General features: G+C 45.6%; 1 protein-coding gene across 2 annotated transcripts in view; it reads right to left on the reverse strand.

Moving 5' to 3' along the window:
• HIF1AN (hypoxia inducible factor 1 subunit alpha inhibitor) overlaps positions 1–21,380 on the reverse strand; it is a 182,060-nt gene that overhangs the window by 87,407 nt on the left and 73,273 nt on the right. For both annotated transcript variants that reach the window (XR_013594767.1, XM_078643060.1), the window contains exon 3: positions 15,117–15,265. Coding sequence is in view for 1 of the 2 variants with exons in the window: in XM_078643060.1 (XP_078499186.1) it covers positions 15,117–15,265 (149 nt within the window). In the remaining variant the exon portion in view is untranslated. The remainder of the gene's footprint in view (positions 1–15,116; positions 15,266–21,380) is intronic.

Here is a 21,380-nt window from a genome sequence, read left to right on the forward strand (position 1 = left end):
AGCCCGACCGTCTCCGCAAGGATGAAACTAACTGAGCTCCCGCAGGGCTGGAGGTCTCGCTCAGCTTACCTATTCAGTGAGGAGCTAAACAGGCATTTTTCTGGGGCCAGCACATTGGTGGGATGACAAATTGTCTGCAATCCTAGCCAACGCTTTAAAAACAAGCATTAACAGACGTTGCCGGAGGCTGCGGCGAAGGAACTTGACGCGAATCTGACACTATGTGAGATTACTGCGGCGATCGCTGCCCTCCCCTGCTCCAGGACCCCTGGGGGTGATGGCTATCCGGCTGAGTTCTATCATTCCTTTGGGAATGTCCTGGCCCCCCTCCTCTTGCAGGTCTACAATGAGGCTCTGCACGCTGGCGCCCTTCCGCCTACCATGACTCAAGGGGAAGTGTGTATGATCCTGAAGCCTGGCGGTGACAACACTGATCCCGCAGCATATCGTCCTATCACGTTGCTAAATACGGATGCGAAAATCCTAACTAAGTTATTGGCCACGCGCCTTGCCCCACTCATGACACGCCTAGTCCACCCTGACCAGTGTGGATTCATCCCGGGTCGTAACACGGCGATGAATTTGCGTCGTCTCAATTATATTCTGCATGAGGTGCAGGGACGGGAGGGTCCTCACGTGTTGGTCTCCATTGATTTGGCAAAGGCATTTGACACGGTGCACTGGGGATATCTGTTGCAGGTACTCCAGAAAATGGGGTTCGGACCTCGGTTTTGAGACTGGATCCGGGCGCTCTATAAGGCGCCACGCGCCAGGGTACGGTTGGGATCGGCCCGCTCGGCGGAGTGGTCACTGGGGAGAGGCACCCGGCAGGGCTGCCCTCTCTCCCCTCTCCTATTCGCTCTTGCAATTGAGCCCCTTGCCGTATCCGCCCGCGCTGACCTACGGGCTTGGGGTATTGTGGTGCATGATACTACCAATGTGGTCTCCCTCTATGCGGATGACGCGCTTTTTTATTTGACCTCCCCGGCTGCGGCCCTCCCCGAACTGTTGTGACTATTGGATCGATTTGGCGCAGCTTCTGGGTTGCGTATCAATATTACCAAATCCCTAGTCTTCCCGCTGACGAATGCGGCCCCAGATCCGGGCGCGGAGCTCCAACATTTGGGACTCCGGTACGAGCGCACGGCTTTCCGGTACTTGGGCATCCAGGTGGCCACGTCTACGGAGACCCTGCTGACTTACAACGTCGACAGAATACTCACAGCCCTCCGCAAATCAATTACCTTTTGGAACACGCTCCCCCTTTCTCTCATGGGGCGATTGCCGATTGCCAAAATGGTGATGCTCCCTAGGGTCTTATATGTTCTGCAGAACTCTCTATGTCCGTTACCTCCTCGAGGGTTCCGCACATTGAACTCTCTCCTCACCTCACTCCTTTGGGCGGGTGGGCGCAGCAGGGTCGCCCTGCGCGCAGTGACGAGACGTTGGGATGAAGGTGGCCTCGAAGCCCCGAGGTTTGACTTATACTATTACGTGGCGCAGCTTCTCCCTGCCGCCAGATGGTTCGCTGCAGGAGAGAATTGGGAACTGGCACTGATGGCTGGTGCAGCAACTGATGAGGCCCTGCAGGAGGCGCTGATGCAGGGGCGCGGAGCCGACGCCACTTTACCCTTCGTGGTGCGTCATACGGCTAATATTTGGCAGCGATTTGTTGAAAGGGTGCTGCTGCGAGCGCCGTTCCACAGAGAGCTCCCAGTTTGGTCCCTGGCCCCGATACTCCATTTGGAGGAAAACATGTCCTTCCGGGAGTGGCGGTCTGGAGGTTGTATGACTCTCGCGGACCTCTACCCGAACGACTCCCTTGTGACCTTTGAGGGTGCCAGGGAGTCGTTTGGACTGACTGAGGGACAATACCTTCACTACGGTAGCCTCCAAGAGGTGGCCAGGATAACGTGGCCCCAATTCCCGGAGGCACCTCCGCCACCAGTACCCTTGACGTCATCATGTCCTGTGGGAGGGGTAGGCGCCTGATTTCCCTCCTCTACTCGGCTATGCGCCGGGATTCAACTCCCCCGTTGGCCCCGGCTTGGGGGGCGTGGGAGGCGGACCTGGGGGTGGAGTTGGAGCCTGCACAGAGGACGCGGATTGGTCTGTTGACCCATAAAGTCTCCTGTAATGCTCGTTTTAAACGTATCCACTTTAATTTTGTCCATCGCACATATAGGACGCCGGTCTCCCTCCATCGTATATCGGCGGATAGACGCCACAATTGTCCTAGATGTGGAATGGGGAGGGCGGGCTTCCTGCATCTGGCATGGGAGTGTCCCCCTGTTCAGGATTTTTGGCGACAGGTGGTGCGGTACGTTGTTCGGGCTACGCACCTCCAGCTTCTGCTGGACCCACTCCAATGCCTACTTGCATTGGTGCCCAGACCTAGAAAAAAGAGACTATCATATAAGTTCCTGCAACTCCTACTAGTTTTGGCGAGAAGACGAGTGGCTATCACTTGGATGGGCCTGAGGGCGCCTGAGATTCTTATGTGGCTAAGGGATGCGAGAGAGTGGGCCTTGACGGAGGAGACTCATATGCAGCGCTCCCGCAAGGACGACAAGTTGCAAGATGATTTGCTTGCCTGGAGAACGCTGTGTATGGAGGGACTGGCGGAAGATGACTCGGATGCCACCAGTGCCGAGTTGTTTTCTTCTGATGCCTCGGAGGCTGACTGTGGAGGGGAGAGTGCTGGGGAGGAGGGCTGTGAGACTGTGTAGGTGTCCCACGTTGCCACGCTGAGATCCCTTGATCTGTATGTATGTTGATGTGATTCCCATAGGTGTATACTGCCGTTAATTGACCGGACCATACCTGGCCCTCACACAACTGTCCTACTCTATTGAACCAGTACTAGCGATGCCATTCGAGGGGTTAATAGTTGTTATTGAACTGTTTGGTATTATGTTACTGTGTACTGACAATTATTGCGAAGCCATTGATGGGTTTCATATCTTTAGAGCACAACCGCAAAATTCTCTGCCTATGACCATGGTCTGATCCTGCGCCGCCCAGCCTCCAGGATGTGGGCCATAATTGGCTGTGTAGTGCCGATGGTATTGCATACTCTTATTGATCGCATATTACCGGTGCCAATGTCGTTATGCTCTGTGCCTTTATTTTCTATGACTTCGCTACAATAAAAATATGTTTAAAAAAAAAACCCAAGCATTAAGCAGGGGGGCGGGTTAACTGCACATGGACAGCGGGAGTGGGGGCGGGAACGGGCAAACGGACAGCGGGAGGGGGGGCGGGAACGGGCACAAGAAGGCTCAAAAAATAAAACAGCACTCACCTGGACATCTTCTGGCGGCAAATGATCAAAACATGGCGTCCAAAAAAAAAAAAATAAACACGCCCACCGCCGCATGACGTAGCGAAAAGCCTAAAAATCGCCGGAACGCCCACGAATCTGCTCCGGCATCAACGGACAGATCTCTGTTCCAATGGCTAGCCTCCATTTATGGAGCTAGCCAATGGAACAGAGGGGCGGGACTACACACACACACACACACACACACACACACACTGAACACAAAAGTTTTCGCCTGCGCGAAACGCTGCTTGCGCAACTTTAGACAGGCGAAACCTAAAAAGAGGATTGTCTGTCTCAAGCAACTACAGACCAATATGCCTCACTGATAGCATACAGATTTTTTTTGTTGTTGTGTTCTTGAGAAGATCGAGGATTGGATCACCCATATATCTGTTCTCAGTCCCTACCAGCCAGGATTTTGATCCAAAACCTCCGCAATAGATCAGGCGTTTTGGTTCCTATTGGTCCATTGGTGTACTGTTGTAATCAACAAAGGTAAACTATACGTAGACTTTGTCGATCTACGTTCGGCCTTCGATCTAGTACTGCATTCTAGTCGTGGAAAACACTCTGACAAATGAAAATGCCCCTGCACCTACAGGCATTGGTAGCCCACCTCCATGATGATAACTGCACGTGTAATATGGGGAAGGCAGAACCACTTGACAGAGAGGATTAAAGTCTCCAGAGGTGTAAAATAGGCCTGTGTCCTGGCCCCTACATTATTTTTGTTATACATAAACTATATTAATTCTATATTGTACCATGTTGACACAAATGCACCCTCTTTCGCTCAAGTCGAAATTCTAATACTATTATTCGCAGATGACACTCTTTTGGTCTCCAGGACCCTGAGTGGCCTCCAGAAACTCTTGACGCTTTTGGAGGAGTTCTGTATCCATAGGGGTCTGGAAATTAATATGACCAAAACCAAGCTGATGACATTCAACCCCCATAACTCTTTCAGAAAGGGCTAGAACTTGGGGAGTGGGGGGGCACCACTAGAAACGGTTCACAGCTTTACGTACCTGGGCATCATCTTTAGCTGTAACATGTCTTGGAGGCCTCACTTGACAAAATGCGGTTTTGAAACTCAAGCAATTAACAGGGCTGTCCATAAGGAGTTTAAAGCCTCCTACACCAAACCTATGAAGCCTGCTCTACATGTATACGAGTCCATGGTGTTGGGGGTCAGTCCTCTACGGGCCGAGATATGGGAACATGCAAACACAAACACATTAACCACCACCAATCACAAATTGGCATTTTTCCCTGTCAATACTCCAGTGGTACCACTTCTCTCGGACTTGGGTACAATCTGCTTACTTGACAAAGACAGACTTGGCCCCTTTAATACTGAAGGCGTTTATGGTTTACTCCAGAATTCGCACACTATAATTCTGCCCTTCAGGATGTCATTTCTGCTGGCCATTCTGTCAAAATTCCCTGGCATTTGCACATCAAAGAGTTATTGCACTGTATCGGGGCTCCCAAGCGTAGGACGAATGCAGGAACCACTTTTCCATCCAAACTGGCCCTGAAAGAGCTTTATTGGTCAGCAATCAAGCCTACATTTTTAAGATCGGACCTCCCTAGAACATCCAGCGAATTTCTGGATTTTAAGAATCCGATAAGTTACCAGTCATATTGGGATCAAGTGACTGCTCCCAGTGATAGGAAGCTCTATTTTCATTTCAATATTTTTTTTATTAAAAAGTTTACAGATATGATACAATGCAGTACAGTAATGATGCGGGGCCATACAGATGAGTTGCTAGATTCTCGTGGGTGACAGGCGGCTTATCGTTTGTTGCTGATGCTGGTATCCGTCGTAACTGTAGGTCCCAAGAGTGAAGAAGAGAGGAGAAGAGGAAAAAGGAGAGGGGGGGCTAGTGCAAAACCTCGGTTGGACGCTGCTGACCTCGTGTATCATTATCGTGGTGTACGGCCTGTTATCTGCCTAGGGGGGTTTGTCCAATTCTAAGTGTTTGTCCAGGGCGCCCCACATCTCGCTTCTAGCTGTGTGGTTGGTTGAGTATCTTGCTGTGATATTATCCGCGCCTCTGAGAAAAGTCACCCAGTTTATCCATCTCTTAAAGGTGGCTTTACTAGTGCATTTGCAGTTCGCTAGGATTGTTTTGACCGCCGCTGTGAGTAGAAGGTCTACCAGTTCTCTGTTGTCTTTGCCGTCTAGGTCTGGGGCCATGAATGCGGTGGCTATTCCATCGAGACCTTGTCTTATGGTACCTCCTACTACTGTGTTAATGAAGTTGTTGACTTTGACCCAAAAGAGCTTGACCTTGGGGCATTCGTAGATGAGATGGGCTAGGTCCCCCCTTGCTTTATGGCAGTCCCAGCAGGTATCATTCTCTGTCGCACCTACTGTTGCCAGCCGGGCCAGCGTCCAGAACATTCTGTGGAGTAGCCAGTTCTTTGTTTATGCTAGTTGAGGGGAGACCTTATTCTTGGAGGCGGAGACCCATAACCTTGCTTTCTCGTCTTCGCTAAGTTGTCTGCTGTGTGATGATTCCCAGAACGACATCGTTCTGGTATTCAGTGTGGATGTTTGTGGGCCTATGAGTTTGTATAGGTGGGCTGTTTGGTGTCCTATTTTATTTAGGTTGTGCAAGTACTCTATGATTGAGGGTTTCTCTTTGTTGAGGTTTGCTTTAGTGATGGCTGCTCTAATCTTCAGGAATTCATAGAACTCAATGTTGGGTAGATTGTGCACCTCTTTCAGTGTATCAAATGTGAGTGGTATAACCTCCTTCCCCAGCTGGGCCGGTGTTGTGATCCCTCTACTATACCACTCCTTGTTTGCGAGTGCTCTACCTCTGTATGTTATTTTTGAGTTGAACCAGATTGACTCCCAGTTAGATCCCCTGATACTGTGTTCCATTTTCTTATCTACTTTCAGGAGCGCGGTCTTGGAGTTTTTGAGCACTGCGTTGGTTGCTTGCGGGTGCTTGTTGGCTGTGAGTATGGCTACAGGTTCGGCGCCTCCTAGGATGTCTCTCTCCAGCTCGAGCCAAACTGGTTCGTAATCCTGGTCCGGAACGAGACAGAATATTCTTTGCTTCGCTAAGCATTCTATTTGGAAATTCTTAAAGTCCGTAACGTTTAGCCCACCTAGCTCTTTTCTCAGTCTCAGTTTTTTCAGGTTAATCCTGGGTTTCTTCCCCTTCCATAAGAACTTGTTGATAGACGCGTCTAGCTTCTTGTGGAAGTCTACAGTTAGTGTAAGTGGTAGCATGCTTAGCAGGTAGTTCATCGTGGGTGCTATCATCATTTTGATGGTCTCCACCCTACCCCACCAGCTGATGAATTTAGGAGACCAGGACTCTAGTTTATCTTTGATTTTCTTTAGGGTTGCTTCTTCATTGTGGTCTAGGGTTACCTTAGGTCTCTGCCAAAAAGGAGGCCAAGATATTTAAGGGGTTTCTTTTGCAAGGTTAGCCCTGACTTCCCCAGGACTGCGCTAGTAGTGTGACAGTTCATGGGTTTGCATTCGGATTTCTCTCTATTCAGTTTGTATCCCGAAACTAGGGCATATTCCTCTATCGTTTTCATTAGCGCCGCTATTGAGGTGGTCGGGTTTTTCGTAGTGATCAGTATGTCATCTGCGTAGGCTGCTAATTTTACAGTGTTGTTTCTGACTTGGACGCCAGTTATGTTCTGGTTGTCTCTGATCATGGCCAGCAATGGTTCTAGGGCCAACAGGACTAATGCCGGGGATAGAGGGCATCCTTGTCTCGTTCCCCTTTCCAGGATAAAGCTTTCTGACTTCCCGCCATTGACTGCGACCCGGGCTTTGGGGCTGTTGTATAGTGACATCACCATGTTCCGATGCCTTGTTCCTAGGCCGAATTTCCCCATGCATAGATCTAAGAATGGCCATGAGACTCTGTCAAAAGCTTTCTCCGCATCCAGAGCGATCATTACCGCCTGATCTTGACTGTTAGTAGTGAGTTGAATGAGGTGGCATAATAGTCTGGTGTTGTCTTGGGACAACCTGTTTTTGAGGTATCCTACCTGCGAGTTATGGATTAGATGGGGTAGGAGCCTATTTAGTCTTGACGCCATGATTTTTGCGTATATTTTGCAGTCGACGTTTATGAGGGAGATCGGACGGTAGTTTTGCGGGTGCTGTGGGTCTTTGCCCTCTTTGGGGATTACTATGATATTGGCTTCCGCCATTGAGTCTGTAATTTTTCCCGTCTGTGCGCAGAACGAAAAAACTTCAACCATGGTGGGTTTTAGCTGCTGTAGGAATTGTTTATAGAACGAGGCGGTGTATCCGTCCGGTCCTGGCGCTTTGTTTGTTTTGAGGGATGTTACTGCCTGTTCTACCTCTACACCCGTGATGTCTACCTCCAGAGATTCCCTTTGCTGTTCTGTCAGTCTAGGTAGGCTTAATCTCTCCAGGAGGCCTGCTCCACCGTCAGGTGCCAGGCCCTTATCTGCTGTGTATAGTTCTTTGTTGAAGCTTTGAACACCTCCAGGATTTTTTTGTTGTCAGTGTGTGTCTTGTTGGTCCAGTCTGTGATCGCCTCTATTGTGTGTTGTCTTTGTTTTGCTTTCAGGTATGCCGCTAGTGTCTTCCCTGCTTTATTGGCTGAGCATAGGTTGATGTATGCATATTTGTTGATCCATGTACCCGCCCTTTCGCTCAGAATTTTATTTAGCTCATGCTTCCTTTTAGTCAGGTCAGTCAGAGTGTTTTTGTCTGCTAAGTTTGCGCAGTGGCCTCTCTAGATCTTTGATCTGGATTTCTAGATCATTTATTTTTTTGGTCCTGACTTTATTCATCCTGGATTTGATGTTTAGGAGTTTGACTCTTATTGTGGCCTTTAGGGCATCCCATAGGTTTCCCTTGTTGGTCTCCGCGTTGTCATTGAAGGCCAGGTATTCACTGATTGCCACCTCAAGTTCTGCTATGTTGGCGGGGTTCTCCAGGATGTCGCTATTTAGCCGCCAGCTTCGACTGGGCTTCTCGTTGTGTCTCCCACTGATCGGGAGGGTGATGTGTGCATGATCCGAAATTGATATTGGCCCAATTTCTGTTTTGTCAATGAGATGTGTGTGTGTGTGTGTGTGTGTGTGTGTGTGTGTGTGTGTGTGTGTGTGTGTGTGTGTGGCTGACATGAGGATGTAGTCAATTCTGCTGTATGAGTTGTGTGGGTGTGAGTAGAAAGTGTATTCTCTTGCGTCTGGGTGTTGGAGTCTCCATGGGTCTCTTATCTCTAGTTTGGCGCATATGTTTTTGAGGATGTTTTGTTCTTGTGAGCTGTGACTGGCTCTGTGTGGGTGTCTGCCTATGGCGTGATCTAGGGCCAGGTTCATGTCTCCAGCTAGGATTAGTAGCTCTCCCTGGGGAATACTGCTTAGTCTGGCCTGCACCTCCTCCCAGAATGTTCTGTCTGCCGAGTTGGGCCCGTAGATGTTGGCAACATGTATACGCTCCTCACCTCTTTTGAAGCTTGTAACTAGTACCCTACCCTTGTTATCTGTCTGGTATCCGTGTACTGCGAGTTTGGCCTTTTTACTTATGATTGTCACCACTCCTCCCTTCTTGTGTATAGCCGGTGAGCAGACTACTTCCCCTATCCATTTCGCTTTGAGGCGTTGTGCGTCCTCCACTGAGATTCTGGTCTTTTGTAGGACGTAAATGTCGCCTTTGAGTTTGGCTAGGTAATCAAGTGTCTTTCGGCGTTTGACCGGGTGGTTGAGGCCTTTTACATTGAGGGATACCACTTTAACGTCAGAGTAGCTGGGTGTCAGTATGTGTGATCATGGTGGTTTGCCTCTTTCGCTAAACTTAATGGCTGGTACTGCTATGTTCCGCCATTCGAGAGGCGAATGTTGGTCTAGTGTCATGTGTCATGTTGGTTTTCCCCCCTTGGGAGAGCGACAGAAAGGACAGTAGGGAAAGAAAGATAGAGATCTAACAGACAGAGATAGTGAAACGCATCTAACTGTACAGTGGAGTTCCCCAGCCCTCCACTCCACTCCACTCCACTCCACTCCACCCTCCCTCCCTCCCTCCCTCCCGATATCGTACAGTAGGCGTGCGACAGCAAGGGTCCTCCCACCCTCCGCCCCTCCCAGAGTTCTTTTTCTCCCATGCCCTTCCCTTGTAAACCTATTGCAACTGGGAGTTAAAGGATATGCGGCTGGTGCTGTTCACTCCCGAGGACTCTGGTGAGGACTTGGCTTGAATGTCTGGTAGACCCTGGCTTCGCTTATGAGGTAGCTTCATTGTCCGCAAAGTTCCAATACAAAGTTCTTGTCCCTGAGAGTTTGATTTCGTTTCCAGTCTGTTGTCTAGAGGTAGGTCCGTTGTGTGGAGGTAGATTCTTCCTATTTGGCATGTTAGTATAGTCTTTTGGCTCCTGCTATCGTCCTCCTTCTGCGCCTCCTTCGGATGTGTTTGATGAGGCTCTTCTCTTCGTTGTCCCTGGGTTCTGTGCCTCCATCTCCTCGGGGTCTGGGCCTTGTAGGTATCTCCGCAGCTCATTGGGTTCATCAAAGACCACTGTGCCTCTCCTGTCTGTAATTCTCATTCTGGCCGGTCCCGCGAAGCTGAAAGTTATATTTGCTTTCCGGAGTCTGTCTCTTAGTGCCAGGAACCCTTTCCTTGTCTCTACCGTTTGCTTGGAGAAGTCCTGTGTTATGATGATCTTTTGACCTTTCCATTGTACATTTTGGCCTTTCCTAGCGAAGGAGAAGATGGCTTCCGTGTGATTTGCTCGCAACGGTTTGCATATGATAGGCCTTGGGCCCTTCCTCTGCGGATTTTTTGTTGCTGGCACTCTGTATGCCTGGTCTACCTCGAATGGCCTGTCAAACCTTAAGCCTGTCAGTTTTGGTAGTAGATCTTCCAGTAGAGCTGCGCATGAGCTCGTTGCATCCTCCTTCCCTTCTGGCACCCCTAGGAGGCGGATGTTCCCTTTCCTACTTCGGTCATCTTGCTCCGCTCTTTTGTAGGTTGTTGGTTGTTTTTACCACGTAGCCCATGTCTCTGTTTGTTCTGGTTGTGTTGTCTTCCAGGTCGCTTATTCTTTTCTCTGCTATGTCAAGTCTGCAGATTGTCTTGCTTTGGTCGGCTCTTATGGCTGCCAGTTCCAGTTGCATATTGTCTATAGTTTTTTTGTGGCTTTTGCTAGGTCATTCCCTTCATTTATCTTCTTGAGGAGCGTGTCTAGTGTTGTTTCATTTGTGTGGTTATTCTTCAGCTTCGTTGGGGATTCAGTTAGGTCCTTCCTGACCTTCTTGATGTCACTAGTGGTTTTTTCGTCCTTCCCCTGCCATTTTGTCGAAGCCTCTTCTCGCTAGGTAGGCGCACAGTCTGTCGTCTTTTTTCTGGGTGGCCGGGTGAGCTTTGTTGTTGCTTGAGTTCGCGGTGTCTTTGTTTTCGGGTATGCTGTCCAGTCTAAATCTGCTCGGCCACCTTATTTTTCTTGTTCTGGTCTTGGCGCCCGCCAGCTCTTTCCTTTGCAGATACTGTGACTCTTCTTGGTTTGGTGTGGCTTTGTTGTTTTCCCGGGGCTTGAGTTCGCTTGTGGTGAGCGTTTCTCTGCCTTGGCTGTTCCGCCCTCGCGAGACTCTGGCGGGATCTTACTTGAACATTGTTGTGCTCCTAGTGCAGCTGCGTTCTGGCTGCTTTGTTATCCCTTTGGTGTCTGTTGTTTGGCGCTGTTGGTTAAGCCCTATGGGGTGCCCCTTTCCTGGCTCCGCGCTCTTATTTGGCTTGTCGGGAGCGTGTTCCTGCATTGGTCAGCTCCGTTGGCTTCTCCGCACGATGGCCGCGCTGGTATTGGCCTTCCTCAAATGGCCACTGCCAGGGGTCTGCTTCAGTTTCGTTTCCTTTCAGTGCCCTCGCTCGGGGTTAGGATTGTGACCCACTTCGAGCGCGTTGGCCTCTGCTTGCCTTCGCCTTGGGGTTTGTTTGTACGCCTCCTTCGCTTAGAGCGCTACCCCTTCAGTGTGAGCCTTGCTCGGCCCTTCTTGGCTCCGCCTTAAAATGGCCACTGGAGTCTGCTTTCAGTTTCGTTTATCGTTCGCCTAAGTTCGCCGTTAAACTGTGTGGGACTTTAGCGCGGACTCACCAGTGGAGCGCTCGATTGGACACCGTCTTCCTGCTACTGCCCGCGCTTCTCCTCTGCTCCTTTCCTTCGCTTGGAGCGCTACCGCTTCTGTGTGTGCTTTTGCTCGGCGCCGCTTGGCTCCGCCTCAAGATGGCCGCTCCCGGAGTTAGCTTTCAGTTTCGTTTGCTGTTCGCTTTAAGTTCGCCGTTAGACTTTGCGGGTCTATAGCGCGGACTAACCGGTGGTGCGCTCGATTGGGCACCGTCTTCCTGCTTCTGCCTGCGCTTCTCTGCTCCTTCCCTCTCGTTGTGGTCAGCTCTATTCCTCCTCCTCCATGTATCGCGCCGCCATCTTGGGTGCCTCCTCCGCACTCCGCTTCTTCAAGATTTTGGCTTTTTTAACCCTTCTTTCTGTCTTGGCGGCTCTACTTCTTACACCTTCTTGTGCCTCGATGGTTCCCACGTCTACTGCTTCATTTGCGGGTAGATCCAGGGCCGTTTCGCTGTCTCTTTCGCTGTTCTTGAACTCGGGGTGACGGAGGTCCCGGACTTAGGCGTCTGCCTGCATTGCCGTCCAAGCCACGCCCCCTTCTGCCTGCATTGGCGTCCAAGCCACGCCCCATTCTGCCTGCATTGCCATCCAAGCCACGCCCATTCTGCCTGCATTGCCGTCCAAGCCACGCCCCCAGGAAGCTCTATTTTCAATTCAGAGCGGGTACTCTCCCACTGAGTCTTTACAAAGCACTGGTCCAAAGGGGCTAGCGATTCTTGCACTCTATGCTCCACCATGACCGAGAATGTGTTGCATGTCATTTTTGTATGGCCACTTACGCATGTCCCCCAGCAAGTATTGGTTAGCCCCCTACATGCAGGCGTTCACATCAGCACAGCCAGTAAGCAACACTCTGCATCTTGAGGGTAGATTGCAGATTATTCCTAGCCATACCGGTCGCTAAGTTCCTAGGGGCTATGTGGACATTGCGCAGAAAGCGGTTATCCTCTTTAATGAAGGTAACAATCTCTTTTTACAGTGTTCAGAACCCAGATGTATTAACCCATAACATAACATGTGTATTTGTAAAGTGCACGTTCACCCCATAGGTATCTTGGCGCTGAATAATAGATGTTTCTTGTTAACCAACTCAATGGTACTCATTTTATCGACCTCAGATGGATGAAAGGCTGATTGGACCAGCCGGGATTTGAACCTGTGACTATGAGGTCGAACACAGGCCCCTTCAGTAGATGCATTAGTCCACTGAGCCACCAGACACAGTTCTATTTTTGCACCATTTTGTTTTTAGATTTATTGGAGACATTTTATGATAAATTCTATTGTATTTTAATGTTGCTTATTTTATTATACTTCTTGTGTATTGTATATCTACTGTTATGGCCCTGGTGGCCAAAATAAAGTATGTTGGATAATAGTTATATTCCACAAGCCAGCAATGGCTATAAACATTTCTCCTTACACAAAAAAATGGCCAAAACAAGGAAAAGAAGAGGGGGAACACAGATTACATGCTCACGTTATCCAGAACGGACCATGCATAGGTCAGAAAATAGGGCCATTGTTCGCAAAGAAAACTTCACAGGAAAGAAAGGTGTTAAACTACACATGTATTTAACTGAAAAAAAAGTATGTGAGCAATAGTTAGTTTATTATGCTGTGTCCCATTCATCTAATCAGACTTTATGTTTAGAATATCTTCACCATGAATCTACAGCCATATTAAGATACACAACAGAGCTTGAACATCAATTCCTATTGATATAGCAAGAACTCCCACAACTACTACTCTGTCATCCGGCAGAGAAGAGTAAATGGCAACACACCTTAACTTTTTTCAGGAATAAACACTGTAATATCGTATACAGACCTTAAAGAAATTAAAAGCTTTTTACGTGTTCCAGATGTATGATCTTTCGACCAACTAAAGAATTCACTTTACTTGTGCTTTGATTTTTAAAAACTTTTCGGCACGGTTGAAACCGATCCGTTTTGGTCACAGTCTAATTGGAACACTGAAATAGGTTACTCTCAATTAAGGTCCACACTGTGATGTTGCCACACATGGAGTCGAAAACGCTGGCATGTGCAGTTTTTCCACTATTTTGTGAGGTGGACAACATGGAATACTGAGGCAGCTGTAAACGTGTTTATAAGTACCAGCCCTAAGGTTATGGGTAATGTGTAAAGTAGAAAGTCCTAGGAGGATGGCTTTAAATTGGAGGTAGCTCAGCTAATGTGTGGTGAGGCAATGTTGGGTGAGTTAGGTGGCGCGAGCCAAGATATTTAAGAAGATGGTAAAGGTCAAAGTAGGTTAAGGCATTTGTCAATCCAAATATTAAATATAATTCCTACAGAAAGCCCTGTACCTACTACGATTACTACTGCATGGCAATTTTACAATAACTCAAATTATACAGTACCTCTTATTACATGAACAGCCCTGCAATCCAATCCTTTCTACAATACAAGGACTAATATTTACGTCATATGACTTAAGCACTTTAGCTCTAAAAATGTTTGCACTGGATACTTAAGGATCATTGCTCATTACTCTGCTGGTTTAGAATGATTGATAATGCACTAATGTGAAGCTAAATAAATTAATCACGCAGCTTTCAGCGATGCCACCTAGATTTCCTTCTCCTCCAAGTGTCCCCTGGTACTGGAAACGGCCACTATAATGCGGCCGTTTCCATGCATAACATTAACCACGCATGCATTACAAAATGCGTGGTTAGCACGAATAGCCTTTACCACGCATACCTTTACTACGAAATATGTAGTAAAGGCATGTGTGGTAAAGGCCATTATTAAAAAAAAAAAAAAAAAAAAAAAAAAAAAAAAAAAGAGAGAGAGCTTGGGGGTCTCTCCCCACCCCTCCCAAAAAAAAAAAACCTGCGAAAAAGAAGGAGGTGTTGGGGGGGGGGGGGTAGGGTCTCCCGCCCAAAAAAACTCACTTGTTTACGTCGCAATGTGGAGGAAATCGGCGTCGTTAGAGTAAACGGAAAGACACTCCCGCTTCCTCTTCACAACGTGCAAAGTAATAACGGAAGATCTTGAAGAGGAGAGGTCGCGGAAAGGTAAGGGGGATTTTAGTTTTTAAAAATAAAAATTTAAGGGATGAGGGGGTTGTGAAGAGATGGCGTAAATTATTAGGGTTAAGGGGAGGGGTATTTGATAAAAGGGTTTGTGGGTGGGAATCGGGAGCAGTTTATAGAATTGGGGCAGGGATCGGAGATAACCATTACCAAAAAAATGCCATTAACATGCATGGATTTACAACGAAAATAGTTGTAAAAATATGCGTGGTAAAGGCATTTTCGTGGTAAAGGTTATGCGTAGTAATTGCATTCGCGTTGTAACACATGCGTTGCAACGGAATGCGCTGTAGCGTCATACAACCCCCTGGTACATGATAGTAAGACAAAGTCCTTCCACAAATAAGTTTAGAGAAGGGATAGTGTCAAAAAGTTTCCTTTTTTTTTTTTTTAAATAGCATAGTCATGCAGGCACTATTTAAAAAAAAAATACATCTCCCTCGATGCAATCTGTGGACTATCTACTAGCGTAGGAAGTATTTGTAAGCATGGCTACGTTATCAGGTCAGAATTAATGCACAACCCTCCCTCCACACGGTTCCCAGACTGAATGACTATTCGTCATAACAACTCTCTCACCCATCCTCTTACCTTCCATGCCAATGAGCAGCAGATTGGAAGTCAGCTGCCCCCAGCTGTGTTTCGCCTGCTGTTTATTAATCCAGTTCCAATTAAAACCTAGAAAATCCACCACAATGTTCTTCCCGACAGTGTCATTCAGCGTCTGCTGCAAATACAACCTGTATATAAAAACAAAAACGCACACAATAAAAGATTTCCTCTGTTCTACGGTTCGACGTCAAGCCACCGGTTACTAGTAACAAACAGAACTCGTTTCTGTTCAGAGACCATACGCACATTTCTACACCATCGCAATGAACAGGAGATCCCTCAGCTAAATAAAAGTTGGTTGGGTCAGTTGGTACAGAAAAGCTAAAAGACCAAATTTATAATTAATTACGTTATTAGCCCATGCTGGATGACCACCAAAAACATTTTGTAGCGCTTGTGACAGAATTGAGATGTTCCATTTCATTTCTGCATTACAACTAGTTTTGTTGTTTTCGATTCTATTTAGTCAAAACTCAATTCATAAAGCTTTGCGCCTGTGTGCAGCTGTGTGACTTATGCCGGATTTTTTTAGGAAACAGACGTATGTAATCATAGCTGCATGAGGATCCCATAAGAACTATGGCCACAGCAAATTAATACTAGCAGGGATTTTGTTTAGGACCGTCAGTCACATTGATAAGCTCATGACTTGTTAACTGCACAGTAACGTTCGTAGCATAAAATCCTCTGTAAGAGCACACCTCTCTGGATGGAGTTACTAGGGAACTCAATGGCTCAGGCGAGATCAGATCAAAAGGGTCAATGTCCTCCTCTGCAAATCATCATGCCTTTCGAGAATCAGTCTACATGATTCTGGCCAATGACCACTGTCCTGGGGTCAGCCACCTGTGATGTTGGCAGTCCATGGCTGCGTAAATATTTTTCACAACGCAAAATGTGGGACTCAGAAAATAGCCTTAATCCAGCCAACCACATCATCTCAATATTTGAACATGTGATTGACCGGATTTACTCAATGTTTAAATGACACAAATCTTCAAAAGTGTTAACCCTTTAAAGCCCATCCAGCCCCTTTTTTAAATGCTACTATCTCTACTTACCTGCACAGAACGTTCATAGCATAGAATCCTCTATAAGAGCACATCTCTCTGGATGGAGTTACTAGGGAACTTGCTTTTTTACATTACGTATTTAAAAAAATATTTTTTAAGTACACTGTAGTAAATTATATTTTCCCTAAAACCCACAACACAGACGACATATAAAATTAAATAAATTAAAAAACAGGAAAGAGTTAAAAACACTATATTTCCCCTTAAATATAATGTAGTGATATTTTTTTACACTTTTAACAGTAACGCAGTGATTAAAAAACGAATATATATATATATATATATATATATATATATATATATATATATATATATATATATATATATATATACACACACATACATATAAATATTCGTCCCAACTCATTACCACTTAAATAAACTGTATGCAGCTGCATACAGTTTGGTGATGATGGAGCGAGGTGGCAAACGCAAACTTTTGTGTACCCCTCGTAAAGTTAATGTCTCATAACGTTAATATTTACTGATTGCATGTTTTGCGAAAATAACCAACCATAGAGTAAGATGCACACATTATTTTATTATTACACACGGGGAGAACTAACTTGCTTGCATGATGCAAATAAACCCAGCTAATATGTACTGTTATTGTGTTGTGAATTAATGCACAGCTTGAACAATAATCAAAACACAACTTAAATGTGCTTATTGTATTCATTTATGTGGTGGAGAGGTCGAAATGCAAGTATAAAATGCATTTATGTGGCTTATTTGCTAGGTAACAACTAACTGGGAACCATTAATTAGGTGGGAGGTAAACAGAACGGGTTTAAATTCAATAATTAACATAAATCTGTGTTTGTTTTTACGATAGTTCCAAAAGTGGCCTCTGAGGCCTGTGCAAAGATGGCTGCTTGGGTAAACTGTGAGCAAGAGCTGAACTGCGCAGGCGCGCCAAAACCTTCAAGTCAGAGTGAACTGCCTGTGCTCGAGGAGGTTCAAGGCTACCATGGCCCAGAACCTAGGATGGGTGCCAAGCATGGACTATGTAATGCTTAGAGCCTGGGAGAGTTTATGCATGTTTCAACTGCAAGGAAGCGCCTAGGCCATGGACTGATTTAAACAAAGACCCTTTCTTTTTACGCTGACACTTTGTGAAAATGATGCTGTAATGGTGAAGAGATGTTCACCCACCCCGATTTTGTCCAATAGGAGACCAAATAAGTGATAGTAGTTACATTTTAGATAGATTAAGTTAGGGAATTAGGGTATAAAAACCCCCTGGTTTTGTCTAGTTGGGGTCGCTTTTTCGATTTCTACTAGAGAGGCTGCCCGAATGCTGACCGATTCCTGGATGTAAGATCCTTATGATTTTATACTTGTTTGCTTTGCAGGATTGAAGGATAAGATGAGGGTGTTAGTTAGGGATGTTAGGAGAGAATGAAAATTGAACATCTATTCTTTGCTAAACTTTAACTGTTTTCTAAAATAAAGCGATTTTTCCTTGAGCTCTAAATAAAATGATCATTTTGAAATAAAGTTTAAGTTTTACTGAATAAAGATTTATTAATGCATAAAATATCAGACATGATAACGTTTTGTTCTGAATAAAAATTAGATAAATGAAGAAGTAAAAGCTGGTCTTTGATTCTTCCTACGCCTAATTTTCATTCTAGTAGATCCATTGCGACTATGGTGGTGTGTCTGAATAATTAAAATCTGAATAAAACCATGGTAAATATTTTAAATCTGCAGGTGTAAATAATGAATAGTTAAATAGGTTAGACGCTCCACCAAATGTTACAGCATTTCTCCATTGCGATTCACCAGAGCCTTGAAGCCGTGTGAAAGTGAACAGGGTAAATGCGCAGTGTTATGGGCCCCACTGATGTATGATTTGTGTGTTTTAAGGTTTCAGGGAAATGGTGAGTATTAATTAGAAATGATTTCTGGAGCCGCGCTGTAGCACTTTTAAACTTGGTAGCAGAGTAGTGGTTACTAAGTAAATTAGCTAGGGTTATGGTAAAGTACTATATAGAGTTTGATGTACAGAAATATGACTAACATCTGTTGAGTTTGTATTATGTTACATGTAGTCCTGGAAAGGCTTCATAGAGTAGGGTGAAGCCAGTGCCTCCGTCTGCTGGTTGAGGAAGGGTGGCAAGATAGTCGCACAGTGAATTAGTCTTTTTCAAAAAAGGAGTATCGCCGAATACTGCGGTGGTATCGTCGCGTATCACTGTTTAAGGACCTTAGGTGTGAAAGGATAAATGTATAGTGAGGACAGTCTATGAAATTTCAGCCTTCAAGTATAGGGATCATTCGGTGCTTCCCGACTAAAACCTACTGCTGGGAGAGTAATGGGTCTTAACCCGAGCTTGATTGAAGGGTAAAGGGAGTGGCGTCTCTCTTTTACTAACAATAGAGGAATTCTGTGGTGGGTTAGTGGACGCACTGCCTACTGGTAACACAGAGTTCATGTACATATGAATAGGGTTTTCCATATGAACGTGTGTAAATGATATAGTATGTTCTAACTGGTGCATTAGTGCGAACCGCGCTGTGATAGGTTGGTGTTACGGAATCAACAACAGAATAGTACGCGATCTTTTGAAAGCAGGAAAGTTTACCGAAAATGTCATACTACTATTATGATGGTGACAGGAAGAAATCTTCATGGTTTAAAAAGCTGAAAAACATGTTTGTAAAAGACAAAGAGGTAGTTACGAGAGAGGGAAAATACTTCCTTCACCGAAAACACCTGTTTCCTATATGATGACGAAATATGGTTACCATACGTGTGTTTGGTTGGAAAATTGGGTACATTATACCAAGGATGATGGTGTGTTAGCTTTTCCGGAAGGAGGATCGTTTGATTTGGCTATTCTGAGAAATTTGTGAGACAAAATGATGAAACTTGAACCGAGACCCAGACCAACTCAATTTGAGGCGTTGGTTGAGTGGGAAGATGAGATGCATCAAATGGAGAATGAGAGGTTGAGTAGGCATCTTAGACCGAGAGGTAGAGGTAGAGATTTGTGGGGAGAAACACATGAGACTAGAATGCGAAGATGGAGGGATGGAAGCATGTGCGATGGCATGTATCCCGTCAGATTGGTTGAAGAATATGAGAGAAGAAAAAGTACAGAAAAGAAAAAGAATACAGAAGTGGGAATTCAAAGCTATGGTGAAAGCGAATCAGAGGATGCTGTTTTAGAAGAAATATTAAATAGGAGACCACCCCCATATCAACCAAGTCCTATATGGACTACCCCAAATGCTCCAATGGCAGAAGAAAGTTAATGAATCGCCAAGACAACCATCAAATTTGAGAGATTTTCCTGAAAGAGTAGAAACAAGATATGTCCCGAGTACACCGATAGGAGAAGCTAGAATTACAGGAACTCCTGTACAAAGTAATGATTCACACAGAATTGTGTTAAGTGCAGAAAGACGAAGTAATGAAGAGCCAAATATGTCTGATTATGAGCGTTCATTCAGCACATGAATTAATTCAAAACCTTACTAAGAATATGGAAGCTGTAACTGATTTTGCAGAAAGAGACATTGAAAATATGAACACAGCAGGAAGACAAGTTCAGATAAAAGATTTGATTGTGTTATTGCGCAAATGGGGTGATGTAGGCAAATGGAGAGTCAAGTGGGCAAAGAAGGAAGAGGAAAATAGTAATAAATCTACATTAGCTTTCCCCATTAGAGAGAAGGGAAAAGTGGCAACTGAATTCCCTATGAGAGAGATTCCAGGAGGAGGATATGTACATGTTCCTTGGAGTAGACATGATATATTGTCATTTACGAATGATTTCCCCAGATTGAGAGAGAAACCAATAGAATGGTATCAACAAGTTGACAGATTTGTAAAGGTGTCAAAGGTACTATGGATTGATTTAGATGGATTATTTGACATAGTGGTACCAACAGATTTATGGACAGAATGTAAAATATCTGTGGATTGGCCAAGGGAGGAATATCCCAGAGATGAGAAAACGGGAGCTCCCTCACCAGACTTGATGAGGAAATATGAGAAAGTGATAGTATGGTTGAAGAACAAAATACCTCCAAAAGAAACTGATTGGGTAAAGATAGACAGAACGCAGGAGCCGAAAGAAACTGTGCATTCATTTTACGAAAGGTTATTAGTCTTTAAACAGTACAGCGGTTATGAGGAATTAAATGAGAAAGACATGAGTCACTTTGTTTATAGATTTGTATATGGATTAAGACCAGAAATTGCAGACATGATTAGACCTAGCATGATGGATTGGCAGTTGAGTTCAGTAGATAAGGTTCTGAGACAAGCAAAATATTGTAGTGAGGAGATTGATGCAAAACAAAAGAAGCTGAAGGAGAAAGCCATGTGGGCACAAGTAAAAGTAGCCGAACAACAAGTAGCACAGATGGAGAATAAGAATGCAGGTAATCAAGGTGGGATTAAAGGTAAACCTAAATTGGTGGGGAATATTGATGAATTGAAAAAGAAAATGCCATGTTTCAACTGCGGCCAGATAGGGCATTGGAAACAAGAGTGTAAATGTCCGCCTAGAGTTAATGGGGAACAAACCTAATTGAATCCGCAGGTGCAGTTTGAGGTAAATCAGCAGCAACCGCAGCAACAGCAGATAGCAAATCAGCAAAGTCAGGTGCCGCACCGCCACTGCCAAACAGTGGGAATCAGCAGAGATACAGTGCAGAGACAGGATTCAGCGGTGGTGAGCAGGTAAAAAGACCGCAAAGAGTAAATGTCCTCAATATTGGTTGCAAGAAGAGAATGGCAGTGAGCCGGATGAAAGTTTCTGACGGTGCCTGAGGGAGGAAGAAGAGTGTGTGCTTGGAGCCACTCTTGAGGTAGATCAGTCAAGTCCATTTGTGAGCGGAAAAGTGAATGATGTGGAAATAACTTTCCTTGTGGACACTGGTGCTACCCGTTCTACTGTTAGATCAGTGGAAATTCAAAATCTTCCTCTCTCGGGTGAGACAATTCAGGTTGTAGGTGTAGCTAACAGACAAATAAATACTCCTTTGACCAAACCAGTTGAAATAGAGATTAGGAAGTATAAATATATGCATCGGTTTGTGGTGTGTGACAGCAGTCCTGCTAATTTGCTAGGCAGGGATATATTGAGTAAAATGAACTGTGCCATATACTGTTCACCAGATGGCATAGAATTCCAGACTCCAGACGAAGATA

This window comes from Lissotriton helveticus, chromosome 5_1, assembly GCF_964261635.1.
Source record: "Lissotriton helveticus chromosome 5_1, aLisHel1.1, whole genome shotgun sequence".
Classification (NCBI taxonomy): Eukaryota; Metazoa; Chordata; class Amphibia; order Caudata; family Salamandridae; genus Lissotriton; species Lissotriton helveticus.